We start from the raw sequence: 19,783 nt of genomic DNA on the forward strand, positions 1-19,783 counted from the left end.
TGGATGAAGATGCAACCGGGAATGAGAATGTGATTGAAGATGTGAAAGAAAAACGTAATAAGAAAGAGAATATGAGTGAGCAGACTAATTCGAGGGGGGAGCCGAATGTGAAGGAGAAAGAGTTGCTGATGGAAAGGGAGGTATTTAATGAAACTTATATTAAAAGATTCAACACTTATGTTGATTTTTCCTCTCCTCCGCGTCATATATTTGACAAACAGATAAGAGATAGTGGCGATGCTCAATCAACTGATGCGAATTTTAAAAAGTTTTTTGATGGTCAAGCTATGCTGAATAAAGAAATTGGAAAGGTATGGTGCATGTTACAGATTGTCACTTTTTAATTTAATCACATTAATATATTTCTTTATACCAATCATCATTCTGTCTAACTGCGTTTTATATTTTACTAGATCAAAGAGTTAATACAGGACAAATTTGCCGAGCTTTTTAAAGCTCTTGAAATTAAAAACAAGAACCAAGAAAAAGAGACCAACATTTATGGTGACGAGATTGGACAAGTCAGTAAGGATGGTGATACCAATTCAATATATTTTCAGCATCTCCAGGACAATCAACAAGACAAAATCGATGTTATGATCATGATATTAATGTGGACAATGACAAACAAGCATATCGTAACGTCAATGATGCTGATGAAAATATAGAACGCAACAATATGGACATGCTTTCTGGTATTTTTATAAATATTAGATATATATTAATATTATATTTGTATATTAATTTTTTATATTGAATATTTATAAGATATACAACTAGTTATGGATTTGCTCAGGTGAATTTATTGAATATTTTCATGAACATATTATTAATTTGATTGGTTTTACTATGGTGTGGCAGCTGGAGAAATGGTATTGTACGGACAGTGGGGTGAAATATTGGAGACTCAGATGGTGGGAGTAACAAAATCTCAGATTATTAAGCCATTTACGCGTGATGTGCCAAATAATATCACACCTGTAAATGTGCCAAGAAAGAGACGTCCAGCAGCTGTGTTTAAGTCCCCATATTTGAATGATTTTAGTTCAGGTGGCAACCCAGTTGAAGATAAGCAGAACAATTTCGCTGCAAATGTAAAGCTTCCTTTTGAAGCAAGTATTACAGAAGAAGTTAGTTTTGAAATGCTTCATGAGTTTGCCAAATGGGTTGATGAAAATCTGAAGGGAAAAAGGTAAGATACTAGTATTGATTGAGTTATTTTGTTTTATACATTAAATCTATAATATACATATATATATATATATATATATATATGGGAACGCCATATTCGAAGAAGTACAACAAGCTAGTCCCGATATTTGATTTTGGAGTCTCACAAATCAAGGAAAAGTCATGGTTTTTTGCACTAGAATACAGTGGTGAAGCCATTTCTAATGCCGTATGTCAGTTCAATATTGTATCTCACACCTTTTAGAGTTTAGAATGCTTTTGTTGTAGTTCAGTAAATTATACTTTAGGCATAAATATTACTTAAAATATTTATTATATTATATGTGCAATATACTTAATATCACACCATATTATAATCAGTTTCCACTTATATAACTACATTATTATTGTTAAAGTTTGATCTTTTTTAATTCAGCACATTGATGTCATATTTTACTATCTGCGAAAGAAGGGGAAATATGGACGTGATATTCATGTAAACTTCACCACAACTGATTGTTTGTTTGGTGATAAGATAAAAGGTATTTATTCAAAGTTTATTGAGACGACAGAAACATAGAATTGCTGATTACATACAAGGTTATTACATGCTATGCAACAAAGCATGGCATACTGTCGACTATGTACTCTTCCCAATTAATGCTTCAGCTGCTTGGCACTGGGTCTTGGGGATATTATCATTCCATGAGAGGTGCATTTATGTGTATGATTCTATGAGAGGTGCATTACATGATGCTACCGTGTTTAAGGAGGTTGATACATATGCTACTGTGCTCCCATATTTCATGCACGTGGTTGATTTTTACAACAAAACAAGTGATATTAACTTGGATGGTGGTCCATACCGAGGGAAGAATATGTTGGATCCTTTCCAAGTGATATTGGTTGATGATCTGCCATCACAACAAGACACGTACGTTACACATATTATGACATTGATATTGTATAGTTTTTATATATTATATCAGTGATACTTTATATTTATTTTTGCAGTGACTGTGGGGTCTATATGGTATCATTTGCAGAGTATTTTATTGAAGGCAGGGATATAACTGATTATCAACTTGATGCTATACAACTTCGTAACAGGCTTGGTGTTTTGTTATGGAACTATGGAAGAATGAGACACAAAACTACGTCTCTGATTCGGAGGTGACGAAAAGAAATGAGCGTAAAGGACTTGCAAAAAGACAGTAGTAGTATTTGGTCTAAAAGTCCATTGCTTTTGATGTTAGAATAAGAAGTATCTTAGATATGACATTGGTGACAATTTAGGATATTAATGCCTTCATATGTGAAAAGCAGTAACAATATTTTTTGGGCAATATTGTTTACATTCAGTTGCATTATAATTGTTCATTCTTACTTAAAGTACATTAGTATGTCTGACAATCTTTCCCCGTATGCATATATGATATTTGGGAGTTTCTTACAACACTAGTATTTTATCTACTACGGTCAGGACTCTTTATAACAACATCCTTATATAACAACTAGGCAAGTTTTTTAGGAACCAAATATTGTATTTTGTTATAATATATGTTATCTATAACAATAACTCGCTATAATATCCAAAATTATCCGGAAAAAAATGAGATTGTTATATAGAGATTTGACAGTACTAGATTAGATTATTTTGTGTACTACGAGGATCATGATCATCCCCTACATGAGTTACACAGTGCTTGTTTGCGATATCCTATAGGTGTCAGAATGACATCTTAGAGATATACAGTTCAATTGTTACTTGTATGTACTTCATTTCATATTTTTTAAGTTTCAGTAAGGGAAGAATAAAATAAGGATGAACTGAAAGATATAATATACAGTTCAATTGCTACTTTGACATTATTGTCTAGTTTAGATAATAAGATTACAAACTAGATAACAACTTAGCTTTCACTGAATTATCAAACCATGGATAAAGACCAAAGACAGAAATATTACTAGATACACAAGTTCCTTTTAGACGCATCAATTTCTTCACAGACAATCAAAAGACTTAATCTCTTTTTGGAAGATTTCTGCATGTTTTCCTGTTATGGCCATACTGTCCACATATACCGCAAGAAACTTTGGACTTCTTAGATTGTATTACCGCAGCTGTCTGCCATCGACACTTTTTTGGCCTTCCTGGCTGAACTTAACCAACTGGTGGTAGCACGACTTCTTCTGATATTTCTCTAGGAATGTCCCAATTGCTCTCGTCGGGCATTGGAAATACCATTTGTTCATAGTTTTTTACCATGTAATCAATACTAAAGTATACTGAGCAATACTCGTACGCACTCATTCCTTCCTTTGTCACAACTGCCAACGCATGTGGCCACGGCATTTCATCCTTCTGAAATCTACGGCATGTGCATGTTCTTTCGTTCATATCCACCACATATCGCATACCATCTTCCAATACTGTATATAATGAATAGCTTGAAGGTTTCACCTGTAATACGTTAAAATTATGGTTGTACAATATATATATATATATATATATATATATATATATATATATATACTGTATATAAAGCAATATATATTATAAAGCCTACGTATATTATGATTTTCAATCAACTTTGTACAAGTCTCACCTTTGATCTGCTTCGATATTGTCGTGACCAACTCTTCAAAATTGCAGCACAAATTGATAAAAATCCCTTCAGCATCAAATTTAACATATCTGCGACTGTCTTGCCAATCTCCATTGTATTGAATCAGAATTGATACATTCACCATTGTTTCTTAGAGTAGAGTCCTACCTTAAGTATACAAAGATGGAGATTTCAGGAAGAAACAGTGCAAGAATCGATAATTTTCATACCAAGTACGGTTATTACCTATTTTTAGGGAATATGGAGCATTTGTTTTGAGGTAGTGTTGTAGTGGTAACCTAAATATATGCTTACCATACACCAGGAAAAGTCTCATACGTTACTTAAGGATTTGATGATATTCCCCTTATATAGGGGAAGTTACCTTATTTTTAGAGTATATTTATAATATATATGTTGTACAATTTGTAATTCAAAACCAAGTTGTATATTATGGAATATTTTACAAATACTTAAGTAACTATGACTTATTTAAAATTACAACTCTTTAAAGATTTATTTATATTTTCTACAACTGGTTTAATAAAATTACTTTTAGTACAACTTATTTTAAAAACAACACTTTTTAATTAAATTATATACAATTTTTAATACCTAAAATCTCTCCTTGATATTCTCTCTCACTTAAAAATATCTCTTTATGATTCTCACGTATCTATCACTATCAATTTCCCCCCAATCTCTCAAATAAAAGATACTCCATGATTTCATAACGCATATTACCTTTCTGCGTGGTTTCTCCATGATTCTCACGTATATCCCCTTTCTGTATCAATATAATATATCTTTTTGGAAGATTTCTGCAAAGACAATCAAAAGCCTCAATCTCTTTTTGGAAAGTACTTGTTAGCATTGTTTTACCTGTTATCGGCCTATACTGTCCACTATACTACCGACANCATACCATCTTCCAATACTGTATATAATGAATAGCTTGACGGCTTCACCTGTAATATGTTAAAATTATGGTGGTAGAAAATATATAGTATATGTATATATATAATCATAATATACGTAGTCTATATAATATATACTGCTCTATATATATATATATATATATATATATATATATATATATATATATATATATATAGTATACAAGAGACTCATATTACCGTCATCCTATGAGATTTGATCATGTTTTTCTGCAGCATGTCTTCATATTTCTCACTCAGCTTTGTGAAGGTATACATGGCAGTTTTATTGTTTTCATAATTCCAATCACGAATCAAGTTCGCCATGTATTCAACCAAAGGACGAATTGGTAAGTCTCTTGCACTTTTATTTGCTGCATTTATCGATTCCTCAATATTAGAAGTCATAGTTGTTGTTCTGTTGACTGTTGAATGCGCTACTGACCATCTATCATATCCGATTTTGAGTAAATATGGTCTAACCCTCTTGTCAAGGTCATCAATTTCACTCATATGATGCTCAAACTCTTCAATCGTGTATGCTTTCGCTGCTGCAAAAAAAAGATCCTTCATAAGCAGTTGATTCTTCTTGAACTTCACTTTTATGTTGTTCCACAAGTGGAAAATGCATACACAGTGAGGCACACTTGGAAACACTGTTGAAGATGCCTTTGCTATGCTTTCATGTCGGTCAGATACTATACACATTCCTTCTCTTACACCGTATGTCTCTCTGAATCTTTCGAAGAACCATTCCCAAGATGCATCGTTCTCTGAATTAACAATAGAGTATGCAAGCGGGAAAATTTTACCTACGTCCATAGATGTTCTTTATAAGCTGACATCAAATATGCGAAACACTATATATGCTATATTATCACCAATAAGTATATTGTATGTATGGTGTTGCGTCAATTTATAATTACAGTATAGTATACAATTGTAAAAACTCATCAATAGAGTCGAAAAAAAAAAACAAAATCTGAAACTAACTGGGAGCTACAATATATAAGCAAATGAACTTTAAACTCACTTATATTCATTCTCTTACAAGTAAAAAGAAAGCTTAGAATGAGTAGATAATTTTAACTCATCAATATTTTAAAATTACCTGCGGCATCTTGTGTTGAAGCAGTGATTATTTGTGACGACCCGACCCGTCGTCTCATGAGTTACCGCCCCGTTTCCCCCATTTTATGCTTCTTCATGTTTCATCATCGGTATTTGGTGTGTTAGAATTGATTTGGGTTGGTTTTGGTAGGAAATGAGGCACTTAGTCTCTTTAAGGAAGGTTTGGTTTGGAAAAAGTCAACCGGATGTTGACTTATGAGTTAGAAGGCTCGGATATGAATTCCGATGATTTGGTTAGCTTCGGGGGATGATTTGTGACTTAGGAGTGTGATCGGAAGTGAGTTTGGAGGTCTGGAGTAGAATTAGGCTTGAATTGGCAAAGTTAGAATTTTGGCGATTTCCGGTCGATAGGTGAGATTTTGATCCGAGGGTCGAAATTGAATTCCGAGTATTGCTGTAGCTTCGTTATGTGATTTGGGATGTGTGTGCAAAATTTCAGGTCATTCGGAGGTGATTTGGGTAGGTTTTTGATCGAATGCATATTTCATAAGTTTTGGAAGAACTTAGGCTTGAATTCGATGAGAAATGATGGTTTTAGTGTTGTTTGAGGTGTTTTGATGATTGGAGCAAGTTTGAATAAGGAATTGGATCATGTTTGTGTTTTTGGTTGAGGTCCCGAGGGCCTCGGGGTGATTTCGGATGGCTAACGGGAAGTTTTGAACTTAGGAGATTGCAGAACCTGTGCTGCTTCTGGTATTTTCGCTTCTACGGAAAGGGGACCGCAGAAGCGGTACCGCAGAAGCGAGTTATGAGCCGCAGAAGCGGCAGGTGTCGCAGGTGCGGAGTAGCAGACCGCATCTGCGGAGTCGCAGATGCGACAGGAGGACCGCAGATGCGGAAGTTGAGCAGTTAAGGGGGATTCGCAGAAGCGAGACTTTGTCCGCAGAAGCGGAAGTCGCAGGAGCGCATATTCAACCGCAGAAGCGGATATTTCCGCAGAAGCGGTGCATTAACCGCAACAGCGGAAGTCGCAGATGTGGCCATGGAGCCGCAGATGCGGAAATGTCTGAGTAGTGTATTTAAATTTCATCTTCGTTAAATTTCATAAGGGTTCATAATTTTCACTTCGGACTTGGAGAATTTGGGCGAGTTGGAAGAGAGAAATCAAGGGACTTCATTGAGCTAAGAATTTCTGAGTCTAAAACACGATTTTATGATGCAAATACATGAATTAAGACTGAAAAATTAAGGAATCAAAGGTCAAAAATGGTGGTTAGGGCTTGGAACCTAAGAGAGCAAAAATGGGAATTTGAGGGGTCATTTGGAATCCGATTTTGGTGTTCTTTATATGTATAGACTCGTGGCGAGATAAGGAATCCGTTGATGGTAAATTTACTGATTTTCGAGAAGTGGGCCCGGGGCTCGGGCTTTTGCTAATTTCGGGAATTTCACTATTTTTCGATTGTTTTCGATTGGGTATTGTCCCATTAGCATATTGTGATGTATTTGTTGTGGTTTTGATCAGATTCGGTACTCGAGGAGGTTAATTCGAAAGGAAAGGGAATAGCAAGCTAGGACTTTGGCCAGCTTGAGGTTAGTAATAAATGTAAATGCTGTGTTGAGGGTTTGAAACCCCGAATTTGTACATTGTAGTGCTATGTTGAGGTGACTTGCACGCCGGATAACGGACGTGGGGTAGAGCACCGTCGGGGATTATGACTTGGTCCGTCCCGCCTAATAAAATTACTACCTAATTGATTGTAGTTTTGTGATATCCTTATAAAAATAGATTAATTGTCATAATTGGGCTTCGTGCCAACTACTTGAATCCTTCAGGGATTATTTTTACTGGTTTCTTACCATATTTCTAGATATTGAACTCAGTCCTGGTATTTAACACTGTTTTGTAAACTCAATTTTTTTTTTCTAAAAGCAGAAACTAAAGTAATATTTTTATATGAAGTTTGGGCTGAATATTTTTATATTATTGTGCCGAAAGGCTTATGTGATTTTGGACTGAGTATGGGATCGGACTGCACGCCGCAGTGGTATGATACTGATATTGATATGAGGCCAGGGCCTGTTTGATGCCACGATATGGCTTATTATTGCGCTTGGGCCGTAAGGGGCCCCGCCCGGAGTCTGCACACCCTCAGTGAGCGCCGTCGACGTTGAATAAATGGAGCGGGCTGCACGCCGCAGCGGGGTACTGGAGAGTACCGGTTTATGTGTTGCATTGCATATTTAATTGCCATTTATTCTTAATCTGATGTGATTTTATTATTAATTATTTTCAATGTTTACTGTATTATGCTATTGGTTCACGTTATTGTATTTATAGCTTTGCTCTGTGTTCATTTAGGATTTCTTATCCTCAGACTTTATTTATATTTATTACTTTCTGAGTTGGAAGTACTCACAATACTCCCTGCACCTTGTGTGCAGATTCAGGTGCACCCGCTGAGGCTGAGTGAGATCTTCTCCGCCTAGCATCACATTCGGGAGATTTAAGGTAGCTGCAAATTGGCGTTCGCAGTCCTGATCTTCGTTCTATTTCATTTATTTGTTTTCCTCATTTCTAGAAAAACATTATGTAGTAGGTTAATACTTATGCATTAGAGGCTCAGACTTGTGACACTAGATTCTATGGGCTGAGTAGTATTTTATATTTTGGGCTTTCCGAATGTTAGAATTTATTTTAGGATTTCCGCATTTAACTTGGTATTTAGTTGTAAAAATTTACTTATCTACTGTGATTAATCGGTTAAGGTTGTTTAAATGGTCGGGCTTGCCTAGCAGTGTGTTGGGCGCCATCACGACCAGGGTTGGGTCGTGACAAGTTAGTATCAGAGCCTAGGTTACTAGGTCTCGCGAGTCATGAGCCGATTTAGTAGAGTCTCGTGGATCGGTACGGAGACGTCTGTACTTATCCTCGAGAGGCTGCAGAACCTTTAGGAAAGCTTCACATTCTTCAATTCTTATCGTGCGTCCTTGATTCAGCTTGAAAAGTAACTTTTGAAATTTCTTCCACGTGTTCGTATGCGCGAACGAGCGCTCAGTGTCAGATGTGCCTTGATGGCTTGTGATTCCCCGATCGAGGGGCGAGATGTAATCTCTGTGAGTTTATGTTGGGCCAGTCTGGAGGACTTGAGGTTAGATCTTTGCCTATGGCTTGAGCACCGAGGTGCTGACTGTGTGAACAAGTGTTTGAACCTATATGTTTGGTATTGTGCCTATTATTGGAAGTAACGGCTGGATAGCTGTGTGATGAGTATGTTAGTACTGCGAGATGTATCTACGTGACTTGGAAGCAGTGATGAAGGTCTACTGGATGATAGAAGAACTATTAGGTGTTTGAATTTCCATCGTGATTCGAGGTATAGCTCCGAGTTATGGGCGCATGAAGAATCTCTTCATGTTTCCAATTGAGAGTGAAGTAAAAATTTTATGTTGCGGTATGAGTTCAGACTCAGGAAGACTAAGCGACTGAGTACAGTGTAGGACGGTGGAAAGTATACCAAAAATGGTAGTTGGAGGCAAAGCAGGTGGGTCATCTCCTGCGGAGTGATTTAAAGTTGTGTGATCCTTATGTTATCTATTAGAAGATCTCATTTACAAGTGAAGAAAATGTGTAGACATCTAAATTGGATCGCCTAGAGAGTGGGTTTAACTGTTACGTGAGTGATTGCGAGATTTGCAGAAGAGTTAAAAATTTCTAGATGATTTGTGTTTCCACAAGCTTATGAAGGATTGAGTTTAATCTCACTATGGTATAAGCCAGCAATGGAGTATGTGCATTATGAGTTGTTAGGAATGTTTTGATCTATGGCTTCGAGCCCAGTTGGGGAGTTTGCTATTGATGAGCTAATTGTATGGTTATGTGCTATGTTGGTTCCGGTTTGAGGCATGCTGGCGAATCAGTTCTGGTTGCGGAAATTGAGCCGAGGATGGCACGAGTGAAGCAAAAATTTTGACAAAGGTTATATGGTGCTTCGTAGATGTGTGAGAATCACAGGATGCCTTGAGCTGTTGTTGGTAAAGAATGCTCGGTGCATAGGGCAGGAAGATGCTTACTTGTATTGTGATGAGGTCATATCCTGCGGTGTAAGAGTGCTAACGAGGCACGGGTGGTTCTGTTCATTTGATCAGGCTAAATGCAGTTAAATAGAGTAAATGACTCTCGAGAATGGTACTAATGTGGTCGAGATTCTACATATGACAATTGGGTATCTTAAATTTGTATATGTGAATAGAAACTGAGTCTCCATTGGGAGAGGCCAAGATGTGTAATTTTTCTATATCAATTGTGGGCTTCTATGTAGCACTATCAGGAAGGTACAGGTAATGGCTCAGAATTCGTAGAATATTTTATGATGTTTGACTTGCGATGTAGCAGTTGGAAGGTACGAAATGGTTCGTGGGATGTGAGACAACATGGTCTCGTGATTCAAAGTCACTCGGGATGAGTGCAGATGGATGGAGTTATATGTTGAATGCAGTTACCATTATTCCTAAGGAATCAGGGTAAGTCGAAAGAAGATGGATTGGTTAGCCATATATCTGATGGCATATTGGTGGTAGAGATCAATTCCTTCAGCATGATCAAGTTACGCGTGTGATTTGTGGCGGTACAGGTGAGGCCTGTCGTCCGTCGTAATTGATGTTATTCAAGAGTATTCCATTGTTATGGGCCTGTTACGTGTAGGCGGATCCCGAAAGGGTTATGGTGGGTTAGACCACTACTTAGAGATTTGCATATTCTACGGTTATGAGGATTCACCTGTGTGTTGCTATGGTTCTCCTGAAGTGAGTCAAGTGGAAAATTTTATATGATGAAGTGATAATCTAATAGTGGTTCCGAAGCTTTGATGAAAAGCGTGTCCTATCGTAGGTTGGCATGTTGGGTGCAATGAGTGGTATGGAATTTGAAGTGAAGATAGAGGTAACAGCTCGGTATGGACAAGGATGTCACGAGCTCGGATGAGCAGGGAAGTAGTTTCGACGTTTAAGGTAAGTCGGTATTGTCTTCAGCGTCACCTGAGAACAGTGTTTTGTGAAAAGGCTTTGCATCCTCGTTGATAATTCTTGATCGCTTTTCAGCGTTAGTGCGGCCGATGGTTTGGAGGTACGACCCAGTTATCTGTAATGGTAGGTTGTGGGAGGATGTCCCACAGGAAGAGTGTGTAAGTATGGCAGTTAGTCACTTGATTGATTGGAGACTTGAACCAAGTATGAAGGTTGTGTTAATATTGTTGAATTGAGAATATATGCCCGGAGGGCACTCAGTCTATTGAGTTGTGAACTACGGATGATTCCTCCGACTTTGATGGATGTTCCTATGTGTTATGAGCGGAAGATGAGTTGTTAGGGACCTTTGAAAGGTAATTAACCTAGTTCAGTGTGATCAGGATCGGCTTGAGGTCGATGGATGGATTCAAATGTGAATATGGGCTCTATGCCAGGCCAAATGGATTCATTTCAGTGATGCGCTCCTTATGGAGGAGTCAGGGTGTTATTTCGTTGTCAGATGTTTTATGCAGTGATACACTGTGCTGTGTAAGTTGTGAGACGGTTTGAGAAAATGCTTATGTGTTGAGGATCCACGTAGAAATGATGTTTATGAGCAAAATGGCTCTCGATATTCAGATTGTGTATCGCTCCTCAGTTGAGCTTGAGTTTTGGTAGCTTATAGCGCTATATGTCCCCTCAGGGACGGTATTATGCACTTAGCGTGCTTGTGAGCGAAATTCGGTATTTTATATTAATGAGCAATTTAGCTCGATGTACACCTCCTTAGGTGAGTGTTATGTGTGGATCGGGTGGCACGCCGCCATGAGTGTGTTATTTGGATCGGGTTGCGTGCCGCAACAGTGTGACATTGAGCATAGTTTCCTATATGCTATTTTGTGTACCTTACTTCCTATTTTCTAAGGAGAGCACGTATTAATGCGTGAGTTAGGCAGTTCCTTCCAGAGTTCGTCTTCCTTTTTGTACCGCGATTTAATCGGTAGCCTATCAGCACCTTGTGGCATCATACAAGACTTTTGATTATGTACGGGGTGGCTTATTGCCTAAGCGGTTCGTACTGGATGAGGTCACGCAATGGGACGAAGTTAAGTGGAGGTATGATACTGCGAGTAGATTTGTGTGTTCTGTCTCTATGATAGGAGGCGGGCTCTCAGTTTTGTGTTGTGATGGTACTGGAGGGCTTGAAGTACAACTCTTTCATTTGAGCCATTTTCATGATTTGGGTATGTTCGGACGGTTGCTTATTGGTGCGCGTATTGTGCGAGTTGTGGCTTAGTCCTGTACTAATGTGTAATGTCACCAGAGTAGTGTGTTGATTAGATGAGATCGTTGGGATCTTTAAGGAGTACGAGCAGATTCGATTTCAGTATGTTGGAAGGATAATATCGAGCTTCGACTAAGAAATTTGATGTAGTATTTGCCAAAGGAGAAGTGGTTTCATGAATGGTTGATCTGAGAAATGGTGATGGTTTACGGTGTGTTTTAGTTATCAGTTGCAGTATATGTAAAAGTATTGGAAGGAAACTTTAGTTGTTAAGAGGTTTTCTACCGGTATTCAGGTGTTGTGGGCAACTACCGTGAATAGAAGTTATCGTTTCGAGTGTTTGGGTTATGTGGTATATCATATGATTGCACCTGAGGTTGCAGGTATGGGTTATTACAGTTGGTTCGGGCTTATTCTGAGTATAGATGTGAGGTTGTGATCTTGTGTATGATTTCGGAAAGTGCAATATGGTTCTATGGTTTATGGACTAGATGGATTGTGAAATTTCAGCTATGTTGTGTTATTGGACCTATGCGAGATAGGGTGACGTGGGATCACCCCCGGGTATATGCTTGGTAAGGTAATTCAGCTATTGGTTGGCTTCTAGGACAACTCTGGTTACGCTCGAGGACGAGCGTTTGTTTAATTTGGGGAGGATGTGACGACCCGACCCGTCGTCTCATGAGTTACCGCCCCGTTTCCCCCATTTTATGCTTCTTCATGTTTCATCATCGGTATTTGGTGTGTTAGAATTGATTTGGGTTGGTTTTGGTAGGAAATGAGGCACTTAGTCTCTTTAAGGAATGTTTGGTTTGGAAAAAGTCAACAAAATATTGACTTATGAGTTAGAAGGCTCGGATATGAATTCCGATGATTTGGTTAGCTTCTGGGGATGATTTGTGACTTAGGAGTGTGATCGGAAGTGAGTTTGGAGGTCCGGAGTAGAATTAGGCTTGACTTGGCAAAGTTAGAATTTTGGCGATGTCCGGTCGATAGGTGAGATTTTGATTCGAGGGTCGGAATTGAATTCCGAGAGCTGCTGTAGCTTCGTTATGTGATTTGGGATGTGTGTGCAAAATTTCAGGTCATTCGGAGGTGATTTGGGTAGGTTTTTGATTGAATGCGTGTTTCGGAAGTTATGGAAAAACTTAGGCTTGAATTCGATGAGAAATGATGGTTTTAGTGTTGTTTGAGGTGTTTTGATGATTGGAGCAAGTTTGAATAAGGCATTGGATCATGTTTGTGTTTTTGGTTGAGGTCCCGAGGGCCTCGGGGTGATTTCGGATGGCTAACGGGAAGTTTTGAACTTACGAGATTGCAGAACCTGTGCTGCTTCTGGTATTTTCGCTTCTGCGGAAAGGGGACCACAGAAGCGGTACCGCAGAAGCGAGTTATGAGCCGGAGAAGCGGCAGGTGTCGTAGGTGCGGAGTAGCAGACCGCATCTGCGGAGTCGCAGATGCGACAGGAGGACCGCAGATGCGGAAGTTGAGCAGTTAAGGGGGATTCGCAGAAGCGAGACTTTGTCCGCAGAAGCGGAAGTCGCAGTAGCGCATATTCAACCGCAGAAGCGGATATTTCTGCAGAAGCGGTGAATTAACCGCAAAAGCGGGAGTCGCAAATGCGGAAATGTCTGAGTAGTGTATTTAAATTTCATCTTCGCGAAATTTCATAAGGGTTCATAATTTTCACTTCGGACTTGGAGAATTTGGGCGAGTTGGAAGAGAGAAATCGAGGGACTTCATTGAGGTAAGAATTTCTGAGTCTAAAACACGATTTTATGATGCAAATACATGAATTAAGACTGAAAAATTAAGGAATCAAAGGTCAAGAATGGTGGTTAGGGCTTGGAACCTAAGATAGCAAAAATAGGAATTTGAGGGGACATTTGGACTCTGATTTTGGTGTTCTTTATATGTATAGACTCGTGGCGAGATAAGGAATCCGTTAATGGTAAATTTACTGATTTTAGAGAAGTGGCCAGGGGCTCGGATTTTTTCTAATTTCGGGAATTTCACTATTTTTCGATTGTTTTCAATTGGGTATTGTCCCATTAGCATATTGTGATGTATTCGTTGTGGTTTTGATCAGATTCGGTACTCGAGGCGGTTAATTCGAAAGGCAAGGGCATAGCAAGCTAGGACTTTGGCCAGCTTGAGGTTAGCAATAAATGTAAATGCTGTGTTGAGGGTTTGAAACCCTGAAATTGCACATTGTAGTGCTATGTTGAAGTGACTTGCACGCCGGATAACGGGCATGGGGTAGAGCACCGTCGGGGATTGTGACTTGGTCTGTCCCGCCTAATATAATTACTACCTAATTGATTGTAGTTTTGTGATATCCTTATAAAAATGAATTAATTGTCATAATTGGGCTTCGTGCCAACTACTTGAATCCTTCAGGGATTATTTTTACTGGTTTCTTATCATATTTCGAGATATTGAACTCAGTTCTGGTATTTAACACTGTTTTGTAAACTCAGCTTTTTTTTTTCTAAAAGCAGAAACTAAAGTAATATTTTTAAATGAAGTTTGGGCTGAATATTTTTATATTATTGTGCTGAAAGGCTTATGTGATTTTGGATTAAGTATGGGATCGGACTGCATGCCGCAGTGGTATGATACTGATATTGATATGAGGCCGAGGGCCTGTTTGATGCCACGATATGGCTTATTGTTACGCTTGGACCGTAAGGGGCCCCTCCCGGAGTCTGCACACCCCCAGTGAGCGCCGTCGACGTAAATAAATGGAGCGGGCTGCACGCCGCAGCGGGGTACTGGAGAGTACCGGTTTATGTGTTGCATTGCATATTTAATTGCCATTTATTCTTAATCTGATGTGATTTCATTATTAATTGTTTTCAATGTTTACTGTATTATGCTATTGGTTCACGTTATTGTATTTATAGCTTTGCTTTGTGTTCATTTATGATTTTCTATCCTCAGACTTTATTTATATTTATTACTTTCTGAGTTGGAAGTACTCACAATACTCCCTGCACCTTGTGTGCAGATTCAGGTGCACCCACTGAGGCTGAGTGAGATCTTCTCCGCCTAGCATCACATTCGGGAGATTTAAGGTAGCTGCAAATTGGCGTTCGCAGTCCTGATCTTTCTTCTATTTCATTTATTTGTTTTCCTCATTTCTAGAAAAATATTATGTAGTAGGTTAATACTCATGCATTAGAGGCTCAGACTTGTGACACCAAATTCTATGGGCTGAGTAGTATTTTATATTTTGGGCTTTCCGAATGTTAGAATTTATTTTAGGATTTCCGCATTTAACTTGGTATTTTAGTTGTAAAAATTTACTTATCTACTGTGATTAATCAGTTGAGGTTGTTTAAATGGTCGGGCTTGCCTAGCAGTGTGTTGGGCGCCATCACGACCGGGGTTGGGTCGTGACATTATTGTTCCTCTATATGTAGATTTTAGAAAGCTGCCATCAACAACGACGATTGGTTTGCAATACTCCCACTCTTTGATCGATGCATAAATAGCTACAAATAAATACAAGAATGATCCATCATCAGTTTTCTTTAATCTATATACGGATCCGGGATTTGTATGCATCAACATGTACAGGTAGTTAGGAAGCTCCGTATATGATTTGCTTGGGTTCCCTCGCACCATTTCAAGAGCCTTCTCTTTTGATCTCCAAGCTTTCATATAATTCACGTCGAAACCATGAATTTTTTTCATGTCTCGCCTTACATCTGCTGGAGTATACACAGTCTTTGGATCAACGTACTTATCTTGTATAAGATATCCTATGAAATCTGATGTAGCATGACGTTGTGTATACATTCGTTCTTCGACCCCACAGTTGTGAACATTATTGAACTTCCTCACTTTAAATATCTTAGTATTGTTCAGTCTGGAAGATACAAAATTCCAAGTACACATGTCGTCCACGCATACGAGACAATACCTGTTGGAAGAAAAATATGATATACTGAATATGAAAACATTATATGTTATACCTATAAGCAATATAATATATATAGTAACTTAACATTTAATATTTTGCTACTACTTCTATCTAATTAATACACGCATACATAATCTTTAATATACTATATACATGTTTTAACATTTCAGTGTTGCAAGGAAGAAATTTACATAACAATACTAAATATACCTTTTTGTACAGGAACTCTGAACTCTGAACTGAAAATTCTCACGGATTGCGCAGTGTTTCATAACACTTATAATGGTTTTTTTGTCTTGGTATAACTGACCTTCTTCGATGTTTTGATTTGACGGGTCTCGAATTATACTATGTTGAGCTTCATCTATGCCGTCGAATTCTTGCCCGTTACAAATCACCCCTGTTGCTCCATTTTCCAGAAAATCTTGTATATTTAAATCATATACGCGATGTGATGATGTCGCAGAACTGTTTGGATTCACATATTCTCTGTCGACTGCATTGTCTTGAATGTTATGCATAGCAGATACAAACTGATCTCTGTCTTTTTCATCTTTAAATCTATATACAGTTGTACATTCATATCGTTTGATATGGAAACTGGTGGATACCTTTCCTGAACGATATACTTAATATCAATCAACTTTGTACAACTCCCCCCTTTGATTTGCTTCGATATTGTCGTGACCAACTCTTTGTAATTGCAGCTCGAATTGATCAAAACCCCTTCGGCATCAAATTTAACATATCTGCGATTGTCTTGCCAAACACCATTGTACTGAATCAAAAATTGATACATTCACCATTGGTTCTTAGAGTACAGAATCCTACCTTAGGTATACAAAGATGAAGATTCACGAAGAGAATATGCAATAATCGATAATTTTCATACCAGGAAGAGAATATGCAACTACGGCTATTACCTATTTTTGGGAAATATGGAGGGTTTGTTATGAGGTAGTGTTGTAGTGGTAACCTAATAGGTTTATATTGATAATTAATAATTAACAAATTAGAGAATATTTAGGGTCTAAATACCTAAATATACGCTTACCAAATATCCCTGAAAAGTTCCATACGTTAAGGATCTGATGACATTCACCTTAAATAGGGGAAGTTACCTTATTTTTAGATTATATATATAATATATATGTTGTACTATTTGTAATTCAAAACCAAGTTGTATATTATGGAATATTTTTCAAATCCTTAAGTAATTATGAAAATTCCTCTTTTTAAAAAATGGGTATAGATTAAATGGGGGCGACCAAATAGGGCGCCCCGTACAATTTTTACAAAATAATTTTTACCCACAAACCATAGATGCATTTTAGGCCCATAGGGTATTCGATAGAGTATATTTGAGCCCAACAAAAGCAAAACGGCAAAGTGGTATAGCACCATTTCTTTTAACTGACTTATGTTACATCAATCATTATACAAATACATGAAGAACAATGTATTGGCACTAGTTATTTATCTCAGATTATGTCGAAGTTTTTGGAAAATTAAACCCTACATAAATAATATTCACGGTATACGACTGTAATAAATATGGATTACTAAAATACAGTAACCAATGGTAATAATAAGAGAAACAAGGACTAGATTTTATATGGAAAACCCTTCTGAATAAGGGAAAAACCACGACCTGAGAGGAGCAATTGATTTTACTAAGCAAGGATTTTACAATTTTTGGTACCGAGTAAAATACTCCCAGACCACTCACACTGAAAAGAAATAACCCCCTTTTGATTTTTCCACCTAACTACAATACCGCTCAAACTCTCTATATTTTTTCTCAGAGAGTATTTTTCTACTTACTTTGTGAACTCTCTCTTACTCTATCTGTTTTGGTGTGTCTTCAACTGAGTCAGGAGCTATCTATTTATGGACGTCCAATGCTCCTTTCTTGCATCAGGGATGCCAACATCATAATGTAAGTGTCAAAACATCACCTTATGAAAGCAATGAAAAATCCGACAACCCAAATCACATGTCCTGTAGATTTGGCAGCATGGTACTTTATGCCAAAGGAAGTTTGTCTTTCTTTCACATTCATGGGAGAGACCCCACAATCTCCCCCTCCCATCCCATGCACCTGAAGGAGATATCTCCAGTTTTTCATATAGAGTTCATGCCGACAAGTTCTTTACATAACTCGAACTTGTCTCTTGGTATTACCTTGGTCAACATATCCGCAAGATTTTCACTCATGTGAATCTTCTTCACCTGCAAGGATTCATTCTCTACTTGCTCACGAATTTAATGATATCTCACATCAATATGCTTTGTTCTTGCATGGTACATGGAGTTCTTGCTCAAGTATTGCACTTTGACTGTCACAATGAACAACATATTCCTTCTGATGCAAGTCAAGCTCTTAAAGGAACCGTTTAAGCAATATCATCTCCTTGCCAGCTTCAGTAGCGACAATGTACTCTGCTTCAGTTGTAGAATGTGCGACACACTTCTGTAATTTAGACTGCTATGATATAGCTCCCCCTGAAAAAGTAAATAGATATCCAATAGTGGATTTTCTATTATCAATATCATCAGCCATATTAGATTGGTATAGCCCTTCAAGACTGGATCTGATCTCCCAAAACACAAGCATTTAGCCGCGGTTCCTTTTAGATACCTATGTATCCACTTTAGAGCTTCCCAATGTTCTTTTATGGGATTATCAAGAAACATGCTAACAATACCGACAGCATGAGCCATATCAGGTCTGGTGCATATCATTGCATATATCAGGCTCCCGATGGCAGAAGACTATGGAATTTTAGCCATAATTTCTTTATCTTCCTTTGTTGTAGGACACATTGTCTTGTTCAACTTCATATGACCAGCAAGAGGTGTGCTAACTGGTTTAGCACTCATCATGTTGAAGCGTTTAAGAACACGTTCAATGTACTTCGTTTGTGATAGCAACAACTTTCAGTTTGTCCTATCTCGGACAACCTCCAGTCCTAGAATTTGTCGTGCTGGACCCAAGTCTTTCATGTCAAATGACTTGGACAAATCTTCCTTAAACTTGGCAATCAACTTCTTTTCTTGTCCTACAATTAACATGTCATCCTCATAAAACAAGAAGATGATAAAGTTATTGTTAGAGAATTTCTTATTATATACACATGGATCTGAAAAAGTCTTTCTGTACGTTTGACTTCTCATGAATGAGCAAAACTTCTTGTACCACTGCCTTGGTGCTTGTTTCAGCTCACAAAGACTCTTATTCAACTTGCACACCATGTTTTTCTTCGCCTTTACTTCAAAACCTTCTAGCTGCTCTATATAGATCTCTTCTTCTAAATTTCAATGTAGAAATGCAGTTTTCACATCCAACTTCTCCACTTCAAGATCTAGGCTAGCTGCCAAGCTTAAGATTGTTCGAATAGAAGTCATTTTGACAACATGTGAGAAAATTTCATCAATATCAATACCTTTCTTCTGTTTGAAACCTTTTACCACCAATCGAGCTTCATATCTAACCAGCTTGCCGTTTCTATCTTTCTTGAGCTTAAAGACCCACTTGCACTTGAGCAGTCTTTTGCCTTTTGGAAGTTCAACTAGTTCGTACATGCCATTCTTCTACAGAGAATTTATCTCTTCTTGAATGGCTTCCATCCAATGGATTTGTTCCGTATGAGATAGCATATCCTTGAAATTCTCTGGCTCCCCCTCAACAGTGACGAGGATATACTCTGAAGAAGGATATCTCGTGGACTCCACCTTTTCTCTTTTAGATCTTCTCAAAGGTTGTTGTCGTTGTTGT

The 19,783-nt window shown here is 37.9% G+C and overlaps 2 protein-coding genes across 2 annotated transcripts; both read right to left on the reverse strand.

Annotated features, from left to right (window-relative positions):
* Positions 1-3,334: 3,334 nt before the first annotated feature.
* Positions 3,335-3,924, reverse strand: LOC109243995. Its single transcript, XM_019411016.1, has 2 exons — positions 3,780-3,924; positions 3,335-3,603 (listed from the first exon to the last, which is right to left on the reverse strand). The coding sequence occupies exons 1-2, from the start codon at positions 3,922-3,924 to the stop codon at positions 3,335-3,337; spliced, it is 414 nt and encodes a 137-aa protein (XP_019266561.1).
* A 982-nt stretch (positions 3,925-4,906) lies between these two features.
* LOC109243996 lies at positions 4,907-6,829 on the reverse strand. The gene is made up of 2 exons (XM_019411017.1): positions 6,721-6,829; positions 4,907-5,526 (listed from the first exon to the last, which is right to left on the reverse strand). Exons 1-2 carry the CDS (start codon positions 6,827-6,829, stop codon positions 4,907-4,909), a joined length of 729 nt encoding a protein of 242 aa, XP_019266562.1.
* Between the last annotated feature and the right edge of the window lie 12,954 nt (positions 6,830-19,783).

Source organism: Nicotiana attenuata, unplaced genomic scaffold, assembly GCF_001879085.1.
Source record: "Nicotiana attenuata strain UT unplaced genomic scaffold, NIATTr2, whole genome shotgun sequence".
Classification (NCBI taxonomy): domain Eukaryota; kingdom Viridiplantae; phylum Streptophyta; class Magnoliopsida; order Solanales; family Solanaceae; genus Nicotiana; species Nicotiana attenuata.